This window comes from Colletotrichum gloeosporioides (genome assembly GCF_011800055.1).
Source record: "Colletotrichum gloeosporioides strain Lc1 chromosome Unknown consensus_66, whole genome shotgun sequence".
NCBI classification, from domain to species: domain Eukaryota; kingdom Fungi; phylum Ascomycota; class Sordariomycetes; order Glomerellales; family Glomerellaceae; genus Colletotrichum; species Colletotrichum gloeosporioides.
Genome location: NW_025544711.1, coordinates 433,371 through 445,663, shown reverse-complemented (window position 1 = coordinate 445,663; position 12,293 = coordinate 433,371). Strand labels below are relative to the sequence as shown.

The 12,293-nt window shown below is 53.3% G+C and overlaps 2 protein-coding genes across 2 annotated transcripts; both read right to left on the bottom strand.

Moving 5' to 3' along the window:
• Positions 1–4,835: 4,835 nt before the first annotated feature.
• Positions 4,836–6,573, bottom strand: GCG54_00014787 (uncharacterized protein; the record flags this gene model as incomplete). The annotated part of the gene is made up of 9 exons (XM_045414608.1): positions 4,836–4,941; positions 4,995–5,211; positions 5,276–5,343; positions 5,396–5,778; positions 5,834–5,901; positions 5,960–5,996; positions 6,047–6,228; positions 6,281–6,416; positions 6,475–6,573. The coding sequence occupies 9 exons, from the start codon at positions 6,571–6,573 to the stop codon at positions 4,836–4,838; spliced, it is 1,296 nt and encodes a 431-aa protein (XP_045260730.1).
• Positions 6,574–8,243: 1,670 nt separating this feature from the next.
• Positions 8,244–9,984, bottom strand: GCG54_00014786 (Quinate permease; the record flags this gene model as incomplete). The annotated part of the gene is made up of 2 exons (XM_045414607.1): positions 8,244–9,630; positions 9,704–9,984. The coding sequence occupies 2 exons, from the start codon at positions 9,982–9,984 to the stop codon at positions 8,244–8,246; spliced, it is 1,668 nt and encodes a 555-aa protein (XP_045260729.1).
• Between the last annotated feature and the right edge of the window lie 2,309 nt (positions 9,985–12,293).

Here is a 12,293-nt window from a genome sequence, read left to right as displayed (position 1 = left end):
TCGTCGACATCTTTCTCTAGAACAAAGGAGCCGGCATGCTCCACGTTGGGCAGAATGCCGTGGGCAGAACGCGATGGAGACGCAAGGCGCGTCGGAGCTCGATTCCGCCAAATGCCAGCGCAGCAGGACCACACCTGGGTCATCTATCCTTGCTGGACGTACTGACATCCTTGCCAAGGCATTCGGAAATAGCCCTTTTGATTTTTTTGATTACCGTTACTGTGAGAAATCTTCACCGCGTAGAATGAGACGGCCGCCGACATTCATCGTGGCGGGGAGCAGCTGGCCCAGCCTCGTGTAGCTCCAGCACAAAGTTTCCCTATCGACGTAGCCGCCGAGGATGTTACAAAAGTTGTGGCCTATCATCCGATGATTTCGATAAAACCACTGCCAAGCACGAATGAGGTCTTCTCCTTGAGCCAACAACTCCGCGCCTACAGGAAGCAAACACATCCACCGCGGCACAGCCTGGCATCAAAAGTGGGTGCTCAAAGCGGGCGCCTCGCCCCTCAAACACAGCAGCTCTCCCTATGCAGCCACTACGGGCGCATGACCAGAGTTACAAAGCGCATGTACAGCCGTCAGGGGGGATGGCATTCTCCATTATTCAATTTGTATCTTGCTTCTTTACTGGTTCAGTAGGCGATAGACTTGCTCTCTTTAATGGCTAGTATCTTGGGATACGCTGTCGTTGCGGATCTCACCGACTCAGGAGCATAGATGGACCCAGCCCCCAACATAACGCCTTGCTTGATGGTTCGGAAGAAGTATGTCTAGACCGCCGGGGAGACGGGACAACCAACCGACGCAGCTAGAATATTCGGGATATCTAAGGAGATTGTCGGGGGCCGAGGACAAGCAATCCAGACGATAGGGGCTCTTCTTGACCGAAATACACTCCGTCCTTCGCACTTTTGTGTCCACACTAATGAACTCATCAATGCCCATGCTAATGACCCGATCGAGTTCTGGCCAGACCCGGCGTTGGCCATTATCTCCTGGAGCCTTCACACCGCTGTCCAGTTGAGTCAATTTCGACAGTCTTGGCCCGGCAAAGCTGACCGCTCCTTCGTGGTGTTGAATCCAGTTGATGCCATCTTTCCTACCGGACGCCCCTTTTTCTGTCTAAAAGCCACTCCGTTGAGAGCTCAAAAGTCTGTATGCTGGAAATGAGATGTATGTGTGAGATAGCTGCGGCGGCCAAAACATAGTTGACGTTCTGGAATCTGGATCCGGCGCATCCGACATTGTGCTATGCCTTGGCTTAGTTCCCTTCATCATATTCGAAGTTATTGGTGACTACTTTTCGCTGAATCTCTCAATTATGATGCTAATCAAAATGTGCTACGCCATCATTCATGCTGATAAGCCTTGAGATTGGCAGCATGACACCGCCTACCGGCTTGATTCTTTCGGCCCAGGAGGATGAAAGACTGGTGCCAAAGACTCTCCGCAAATGTTTGCAAGCATTGAGCTGCGTAGGAAGAACTCGACTCCCATTCGGAAGGGCTGCAGCCTGTACACCGTTATCAGTCTCGCACTGTATTGCTTCCGTACCACTAGGGCGCGGCATGTACCATCGACAAATGTGTGCGTTGTGTTGATGCACAGTTCCCGGCCCCACGGTCGGGCATCACCCGTTGTCTCTCAGCGATGGGCCAAGTCTCGTTCAAAACATGTTTTTAACGTTCAAGATTTCAAGTTGATTGCCTGTCGCGAAATGCGACATCTGGGTCAGAATTGAGTTTGACTGATAATGAAGCTCGGTCGCAATAAGAGAACAAATGCCACGTGCCGGTGAATTCAAATGTCCCGGTTTCTTCGCACCTGGCCCCTGCGCAATATCGACGTGTTTTGCTTGAATGGGACGTGCGTCAGAGGGAGTTCATTTAGCCATGGATATCATGAACACGGTTCAAACTCTATTGAGCTACGCCAACTTGAAAGTCAATACATACCTAGCACGTAAATAAGATGGTAATTGCAGAGATGACAGTTGCGATTGGAACTTTTCAAGTGGCATAAAGATAAGTTAACGGCAATGAGGAGAGCTGAAGCCTTAGTAGCCATGATGTTGCTGGTCTGACTTTGATCAATGGTGATTATTTGGCACCGCCAACCTGCTTCTGAGGGCAAGGACTTTCCAAACATACCAATTGATACGTCCCAGCTGGCATCTCAAACGTGATTTATCCCTTGTAAAATGTCATACTCTCTCTTTAAGCTCTCTGCTGGGTCACAGGTTCATTCCACCCCCTGAATGTAAAAGACATCATTACTAGAAGTTATTGCCTCACTTTGTTGGAGTCCGACGACTCAGAGGGTTGAATGAATTATCAAGGTTGTTTCAGGAATGCATAAGTCCTATCGAAACGCAGAAGTTCAGGTCATATGGGTGATTCGGTGACCGACTTTTTGTCACCATTGACTTTGTCTTGTGTTAGCGTATTACAACCGACTTCCTTCGAAATAATCAGCTGTCTCTGACTGAGATTCATATGGTGCTCTGATCACAAGAAGATATCTTGGATGAAATATACCAACAGCCTCGAAGGCTGACTTTTAAGATCTCAGCGAAAACAGCTGAACGGCAAAACCGCGAATTAACTGTGCCAGATCTTGAGACATCAAGATATAGTATACTTTCGACATGTCCACAGCCTGAAACTTTTTCATGGAAGCTGACAGAGTCTCTATTGTGTTTAAAAATAAGTCCAAGAAGCTGGACTATCTCACTTCTTTATCACTCATCTCTGAAATATAATTCACAAGTTTAATTATTACCCTATTTAACCCGCGAAGAAGGATACTCAACACCGCAAGCAACACAAGTTGTCACTCGTGAAACCTTCGCACTTTATAATAAATACTGAATATTTCTCTAGTAACTTCCTGGCTCTCCTGTCGATCTGAGTCCGTCGGCTCTCTCCAGGACTCGGGAACGCAGAATCCAGCAACCCCTTACAACCTTCAAGAGACAGGAGCATAACAAGGTACATAGGGCTCTAGTTCAGCAGACAACTTCCACATATAATCAGCCGCTGCTCTTCTTGAGCCATGACATAAAGACTCTAGAGCTTAACGACCAGTCATTCAAGTTTACTATGGCTGCTCTGTCACACGTGAAGCAGTCCCTGCTGTTCAGCGGATCAAGAGTTTGTCCCATTCCGAGGCCCCCACTGTCGTGTTGTGACGCTACGAAACTCGCTTGTCCTCCACCCCTCCCAACGGAGTATGTTTCTCCGCTCCTTCTTCTCGCCCTGATGGTCTAGCGGTATGATTCTCCCTTAGGGTTGTTCTTTGACAATTCAGCATGGGAGAGGTCCCAGGTTCGATCCCTGGTTAGGGCCCAATACTTTTGCTTTTTGAGGGTTTCCTATCTTTTGGTCTTCTTCAGGCCACAAATGTTAGATGGAGTCCTGTGACGCTCAGTAATCCGTGCAGATGGTATAAAATCTATACGCCCGTGCACACTTATCATGCTTGCTTGCCTGTTCTATTCGGCTGTCTCTATGTTTTATTACTTTCGCAACCCACATGCCGATCCTGTGCCCCCGGCTTCATTCAAAGCCGCTCGGAGTCCTTGCCGAAATGTCGCCATTCGCAAGTTCGGCTCCGCCGCCGATCGGCCGTTTCAAGCGGGTCAACGAACGCGAACCGAGTCTCGGGTCGTGACGGAGTAGTCTTTCTTGGCATGCAAAGAGAAGACGACATCGCGAGCGGGTCGTGCAACAATTGCCGATGTTCACCGCCATCGTCCGATATCTCCTGGAAAAAGGTCAAATGCCGCCCGCAACTCTGTTCAATCGCATCAGAACAATGTTTCGAGACTGAAAGTTTGGATGAGTTAACTTCGGCCAAAGACGGGCGAGAAGCAACCTTCCGTGCCCTTATCCGTCATCTCCGTCGCTCTCCATGAATCAGATACTTTTGGCGGAAAAGCGCGACACAAGTCAGTTTCCCGTATGTTGGGATGCGCTGAAGCTGTTAAACTAAATAACCGCTCAGCGGCCTTGGCAGTATGAAGCTGAGAGCCTCGTGCCCTACTACCAAGATGCTCAGCCACAACTCAAGTGATGGGCGAAACGAAATGCGCTGCACGTTGAGGCCTTGAGATTGGATTGAGATGTACGAGATAAGATCACACAAGTCTTGGCAAAAACCATCACCGACTCAGGGCCTGGTTCCACTCAAAAAACTCTGGATGTACCTTCTAAATTCTCGAATCACCTTGGATGCCATCAAAACCGATGCGGACATTCCACCAATGCCCCAAACATTCAAATCGCCACAAACAAGCCATGTTTGAGCTTCAATCGCCCCGATGGTTGAGGGGGTGAAAAGCAGGCCTACCGAGATGATCCGACTCGTCTGAACTCTCACATACAAATGCAGTTTCATGCAACGCTGCCCTCCTTGACATGTGCTTGCCCTGTATCGAGAGATGTGAGGTCGTTGAATGACACAACCCCATTGAAACAACCAAGTCTGGCCACTCTGAAGCGAAACATAGTTGATAAGAGGGTGATCTCCACAAGAGAGAGACACTCGTTTCGCAAGGACCACGAATATTTCTGATGACATCATAACGACATGACAGTTACTTTCCATTCACTCTCGATTACGCTCTCACATTCGGAAGAAACCCCGAATCTTGGAGCCCTTATCAAATACCAGTGACATGAATGATTTTTGTTGTCCTCGATAATTCTTGTATGTCTCGTATGCTTCCAAAATTGTCAACCTGTCTAAGAACCTATTGAAACTTCGGGTATATGTGTGTACTCTTAGAAATCCATATTGCGCCGACTCCTTATCCAATGTTTCCCCAAAAATCACCTCGCCCAGTACTCGTGCTGTACAGAGAAGAGCTGCTTCGACTTCATTCCTGCTGCCGCGATCCATCTATCGTGAAAGTAGCGCTTTTGGGCGTAGTTGTGTCTGTTAAAGATCGTGTATCCGGTTGGAGAATAGAGACTCCTGTATTGTCGGACTTCATAGATTTTCGACTGTTGGATACGGGTCGCAGTTCGGTGTTTGTGTTTTGGGTCGATCTAGCAGATCTCGTAGACCTCGTCAGGCTCTGGCGGGTCAGGTCGATGAGCTTCGGGAAGAACTTGACTGCAAGCTGTCTGGCGGCTGGCATGCAGGCGACGGAGATTCCGACGCAGAGCTCGACGTAAGACCAGATGATACCCCAGAGAGTCTCAGCTGCGGTATTGGTGAGTGACGATTCCGTCAAGTCTTAGGCAGCGTCGGGGAAGAATGAACTTACCAGTGATGTTGAAAGATGTGGCAAAGACCAATAAGCTTTTGATGCGGATAATGCTCACAATTGTGAGGCTAAAGGCACGTTAAAAGGGACAAGCCCGGGATTGAGCAAGCGGTGACTTACAAGACGCCAACGCCAAACATTGCCATGACTCCCAACTTCTTCTTCAAGGGAAGGTTCAGCTTGTATACTTGGGACGCTGGCAGAATGAGCATCCAAACGTCCAGCCCAATGTTGAGCCCGACATGGGTAAGTCCGATCAAGTTGAGATCGGCACACTTGCCGGGATGCCGGCCGTCCCATCCGTTCCAATAGTGGTTAAGTGGCTGGCATTGGACCAGGCTCAGGAGGACGTAGGAGAATCCAAGGAGGAAGTTGAAGCCCTGCGTGCACCACAAAACTGTTCTGAACTTTCTGATGCTGAAGACTCGGAGGTAGAGACATATGATCGAGGCCTTGATTACCGCAAGGTCGAGGATGTAAAACAATTGGAGGACAAAGAGTAACTGTGGTTGCTTAATGACAAGATCTTGTGGAAGTCTTGTAGGGTTTCAGGCTTACCTTTAGAAACATTGTGATTTGATAGGGGTGCAGCTTAAAAATGTCTTGGCCAAGGCCATAATTCAACACTGACCCGGATGTTAGTCCGCCATTGCCTCGGTTTCGAGAGATCTTCCTAAGACTTACTGACGAATGTTATTGGCACAAAAGGCAGGAAGAATATCTGCTCAAGTCAGTGTCGTTCCACGTAGCATTGCAAAACGCCGGACATACAAAAGCCAGCACGATCGTCGTGTCCTCGACTCCCCATGTTGTCAGATGTAGGCCTCTCGCGATCATCCGGACGGCAAAGAACGAGACCGGTAGGATGAGCAAGAAAATCAACGTGTATCGTGCCGTGTTCGTCGTATCAGTCAGTGGGAATCCGCATGCCGACCATGTCAGATTTGTGACGGCTACCCAGCAGGTCAGCAATCGATGTCAGTGATATCGTCCGTCCACACATACTGAGCGCCTCCTGAACGGTGCATGCCGTCTTTACGCAGTCTCCCACGAAGCCATTGAACACAGGATTCGTACACAGACATGTTGTATTATCGATGGTGCAGGGTGACTGAGGCAGAGCCTTGAGAGCGCAGGTAACCTAAAGGCAAGCATCAGCAAGAAATCCATCGTACGTAAGACGGGCAAAGTTCACGAACAGCACACTGCGGGGCCGCGCCCAAGGCGTCGGTGAACGCAGATCCAGACACCAGCCTCACGACTCCCACAAGGAGCAACGAGACCAGAGAGGACCTCATGGTGGACGGTTGATGCCGATGGGATGACACACACGAAGACAATCGAAGAGACAGTGGTTACACGGGATCACAATGCGGGTGCATGATGGGCGCAATGTCTATTAAGAGCGGTGCGTCCCCCTCCCGACGAAAACGGCCAACGGGCTTGAACTTCTATGATGCTCTTGGCCACTGAATCTGCCGATGCGTGTCAGGGGGCGGCGCGATGGCCCAGTCCCAGGAGATCGGCCACGCTTGCACGCAAAGCGCCTTCAAAGGCAGCACGGCCGCTGGCAGCGCGCGGGCTCTGGGGAAGCGAGCGCCGCCATTGCTACTGTCCGCTGTCCGCTTCAAGCCAACGTCGTTCCTCTCAAAGAGATTCATTGCTTTCGTTGAAGAAGATGGGGCCATTGGCAGAGCTGTGGCTGAGACATCGGCTGCTGTTGTGGAGCTTTGGGCGTCCTGTGGTCTTGGAGACGGGGGATACGATTGGGTGCCGCTGGCGTTCGTGGCGCACCCGGGGAAGAGGTTCCTGGGTGCTCTAAGCTTCATTGAGACGGGGTCTGGAATCTGGATGGGCTCTGATGGTTGGCATTTTCGCGTTGCTTGGGGAGGACGAGGGCAGACGCGAGCTGTTCGGGTTCGTAATCCCATTGAAGCCGGGCTGAGCCACAGGAATCGTCAGTTTGAACCATTGAATTCGATAACCCTTTCCCCATGTGACTCGGGACCGAGATCCAACCTGTCGCCCCCTTGACCTTAAGCCTCACACCAGTAGCTTGACACTCGTTCCTGGTCCAGGGGCGGTGGCACCTATGTTTTGATCGCTCGCCACGGATGGTCGCCTTCCAAACACGGGGGGAATCGCTTTCGCGAGCCGTAGATATGCCGATGATCCATTCCACGAAGTCACTGAAATCTTCTCGTTGGGAGCGTGGCCGGATCCGGTCTCTCGGTTCCTTTGGCAGCAGAATCAAGCCATTCGACTAGTCATTGACGAACAACACGGCCGCCCCGTATTCGGCGCGTATATCAATGGCCGAGGACGTCCAATTCGTTCCGCGATGCCACGGCCGCGCCGACAGGTTGCATTTCCGTCCCTCAACAGATCCTACCCAGGCCATCCTGCATCATCCTTCCTTGATGTTCCGAAGGTGTTGATATAACTGTTTGCCGATGGCCCGTCCTCGGCCGAACCCTGTCACCTTTCATACGCGGGCTTTCCCCGTCGTAGCCGTAGTCACTCACGGCAATTCTCCGCTTCTCCACAGACACAGGGGGTGCGGGCTATCTCCGGCCCCCCTGTTCCCACCTTGACCGCAGACGGGGTCTTCTCCGTCCTGCTTTCGTGCGGTCTTTGTCCGTGTAAAATTGTCTCTGATCTTCATCCAATACGTCGAGTTGCGTCACATACATATTGTAAGATTTCTGTTCCCTGCAGGGTTTCATGCGCACACCATGCAGGCCGATCACAGCTTTTACTTTGCTGTTTGAGCAACATCAAGCGAGGTTCAGTTCACGCCAAACGACACATCAGATTTTAAGACGAAAAGGTTTTTGAACATGATTCTTTCTTGAATTTCGTATCATTACTTCTTTGGGAGCATATTGCATTCATTATATGGGCCCTTTTGTTTTGTTTCAACCATCAGACGCTTTCAAGCATCTATCGTGTACACATTATACAGTCTCTAAACCTCCCTCTTCTCAGCGTGCGTCGCGGCACCCTGCACGCCCTCGGCGGCCTCCTGCTTCTCGTTGTGGACAATGTCGCGCTCCTCGGCGTCCGCGTTGCCGTAAAGACCGATCCTGTACCAGGGCAGCTCGAACAGGCGGTCCATGCTCTCGAGCGAGCGGCCGGCGGTCTCGGGGACGAAGAACCAGACCCAGACGCCGCCGATGATGGTGATGGCCGCGAAGGACCAGAAGGTGCCCATGGGCGAGATGCCGCCGTGGTCGGTGGCGAGCAGCATGTTGGGCACGGCGCGGGAGTTGCCGTACTGGTTGGCGAAGTGCAGCGTCATGGCCCAGGAGGTGGCGAGGGCGCGGACGCGGAGGGGGAACAGCTCGGCGGTCAGGAGGTACTGCATGGAGTTCCAGCCGAGGGCCCAGCCGAAGCCGGAGATGTAGATCATGGCGATGGCGCCGCGGGAGACGCCGAGGAGGTTCTCGGGCAGGACGAAGCTCTCGTCGACGCCGAGGAGCGGCACGTGGGTGAGGAAGCCGGCGACGTAGATCATGGCAACGGCCTGCAGGGTGATGCCCGTGAGCAGGGCGCGCTTGCGGCCGATGACGTCGACGAGGAACAGCGCGCAGAGGATGGCGGCGGTGAGCTTCACGACACCGAAGACGGCGGTGACAAGCAGGGACTCGTTCTGGCCGGTGATGCCGAGGATCTTGAACAGGTCGGGGGCGTACAGGGTGATGGAGCCGGCGCCGGACCACTGGGAGAGGAACTGGACCATGGTGCTGAGGTAGAGACGGTACAGGTTGCTGGGGACGAGGAAGAGCTCCTTGACCTTGCCGAACCAGGTGGCGCCCTTGCTGGCCTCGAGCTCTTCGTGGTGGGCGGCCTGGATGTTGTAGATCTCACGGGTGACGTACTCGTGGTCGACGGAGAGGTGACGCAGGTGAGCCATGGTCGTGGTGGCCTCCTCGATCTTGCCCTGCTTGACCAGGAAACGAGGGGACTCGAACTGGAAGAAGGTGAGGATGAAGATGATGCCGGCGAACATGATGTGCAGCGAGGTAGGCACGAGCCATCGGTTGTGGGTGGCGTCGCCGAGGTGAATCTGGCAGCCGTAGTTGGTGAAGTACGCGAGGACGATGCCCAGGTACACGAAACCGGTGAAGACGCAGGTGCACAGGCCGCGGACGGAGGCCGGAGCAATCTCAGCAAGGTAGACGGGGCCGACGACGGGCGTCTGGCCAACACCCAGACCGGCGATGAAGCGGCCGGCGTAGACGGCGCCGAGGTGGCCGTTGTTGGCCATGAAGATGGCAATACCGATGATCCAAATGACGCAGAGCTGACGGGTAGCCCAGATACGGCCGATCTTATCACAGATGACGAAAGCACTGAACCGGTTGTGTTAGTCGGAGAAAGGAGCCAAGCGCAAACGCCACCCGGCGGGAGAGGGCGCCGACTTACAAGAGAGCACCAGCAACGGAACCGAGCTGGACCATGGCAGAGACGTTGGCCTTGATGTTGGTCTTCTCAACATCGCTGTACTGGTCGTAGTGGATGAACTTTTGGAAATCCTTGGAGCCGAAGGCGCCAGAGATGAGACCCTCATCGACACCACGGGCGGCGCCCATGAGGCCGAAGGAGACGACGGCGAACCATAGTCGCCAGTTGAAGACGCCCTTGGGCTCGCCCAGCTCACCGAGCTTGAAGACGTTGATGGGTTTCTTGACACCACCTCCAGCCATTTTGGAAGCTGTTTCTTTTCGGTGCTCGCTCGTTAAGACTCGTCGGCGGGCTGTACAAAGAGACAAGAAGGGGGCGTGAGGTTGAGGTATTGAACACGACGGTTGAAGAGCAAGAAACCGTCGAATGGGTGAGAGGGGGTTGATATTAATACCCCAAGAAGATCTGGGGAGGGAAAAAGGGAAGTGATCGGAGGGAACACCAGCTTACATGAGTAACCCAGATCACAAATGCAAACTACACACCACGCGCACACGACTGGAATCCCTCCCCCCGCCCTCTGCGAGATGACAGCCAGTGGTCAATGCGACCCCGTGGGAAAAGGGTCGTAGGGGCACATCGGGGGGATGGTCCGCCGACCGACCAATCGCTCAACTTCCGTTCCACCATCGTGAAAAATTGCGAGGGGAGGAACGGGTGGAATGGTGTCCTGGTTACGAAACTAGACAAGGATGTCTTGATGACCTGAATGGGGAAGGGTATGGGGATGAACATGGAGATGCGTGGGGAGAGACGAGAGACGATGCCTTTGGTGCGTAAAGTGGGCGGCAGCTTGCCCATATCCGGCTGTAGCAACCGCGCGCCGGCGGCTTTGGTTTGGGGTAGTTGGGGAAAAGACAAGGAAGAGGAAGAGGAAGAGGAGGAGGAGGAGCACGTAGGACGGACTACTCGAGTCGGGGGTTGGTTGAACCATTGCCTGCCAGCCTGGCCGGGATGTTCTCCGCTGTCCGTATTGTCGGACGCGCCCGTTCTGTAAGTTCTCTCTGTCTCTCTCTCTCGCTCTCGTTGTTTTTCTCGGCGCAGTTTTGCCGTATCTCGCAGCTGTATTATCCACAGTGATGCACCATGCAGAGACAACGGTTTTGGGGTCCCCTCGGTTTACTAGATCTGGAAAACGGACTCTAGATCTATGTGATACCGGGTGTCAGAAATAACTTGGTATCCCAAAAGTTGGCCCCGAGAAATTCGACGGAAAAGGGGGGCCTTGAGTTAACGGAAAAAGCTCTGATACAAAGTCTAAATTCTCAGAATCGACCACCTGCCGCGGAGAACTGGGATGACTTCCGCTCATCTTCAGATGACCGTTCGCGCCTCTGGGATGGCCCATGAGGCCACGCGAGGTTAGAGGACGGCCATCACCCCGCGCATCAAGGCCGATAGACTCGTATCTCTCACAGTTAGTGTTCTCAAGCCAGCGGTTTGGGATCAAGAAGCTCCCGCAAGTTCCCGTAATGCAACACACCAAGAGACAATTCCACGGGCAGAGGATGCAGTAGTGTCTCCCAGCTCAACAAGAAATGAATCGCCCGAAGAAGCAAGGCCGCTTACGTCCCGGCTGGGGGAAGGGGACGGCGGTCGCTGGGAGAGGTGAGGTTGGGGTAAATCTGCCCAGGGAGGGTGTGATGCACGCGAGGAGAGAAAAAAACCGCCTCAAGGCTTGTCTGCACCGGCAGGATGGTGTTCCGCGGCGCTGGATTGGACCAAGAGTTCGACAAAGGACGATCCCGCCCAGTGCCAAGTGACGTGATGTTCCTTGGGAGCGGTGCTTACTTGCTTGCCAAGTGCGCAAGCCAAGTCGGGGCCAAAACCACCACAGCAGCCTTAGTAGACAACCCCCCCTGTCCTTAGGTGGGAGAGCGGTGCACCGCTCCGCATTCTCCGCGCTTTGGAAGTTTGGAGACGACCATCCGTCCTGTTCTCCCCCGCAATGCCAAAGATTTCACAGGAATAATAGCTGCGCTCTGACTCGTCGAGAGCGTGCGTTTCCAGTTTTTGCTGCTGACCAAACATTGGGAGAAGAAAGAGTGGGAAGACAGAGAGATGCAACGCCAGGCCGAAGCCCTCGCAAAAGCCCCATGTCGTCCCATGATCCATGTCCCAACTTTTTACGTGGAACCGCTGTGAGTGCCTCCAGAACCAGAAGTCCAGCCTAAGGTAAACCAGCAGATTTGCTCCAAGACTTGCCCAAAGCAGCCAATCCCAGGCCCGGGTCCTTCGCAGGTTCGCAGGCGGCAGAGACACCGCAGCTCGCCGCCGGCCGGGTGGGGCCCTGCTCGGGCTGCTTTGGGACTAAGTCGACGGGGTTTGTCCGCGCGTGCAACTGCCGCTCGGCCATCTTCCGTGAGGGCGACTTGCTCGTCAACCACCGACGGCTGCGGTTTTTACGCCCGCGGAGCCTTCAAAATCGAGTCATACTGGCAGTAGCCCCTTGTAGGCTTGTATGCCTGCGCCGGTTATTGTTACATGAGAAATGCAGATGACCAGGCCAGGCCCATCGGGCCTCGACCGACAATTCGCCTCCCCATCATTT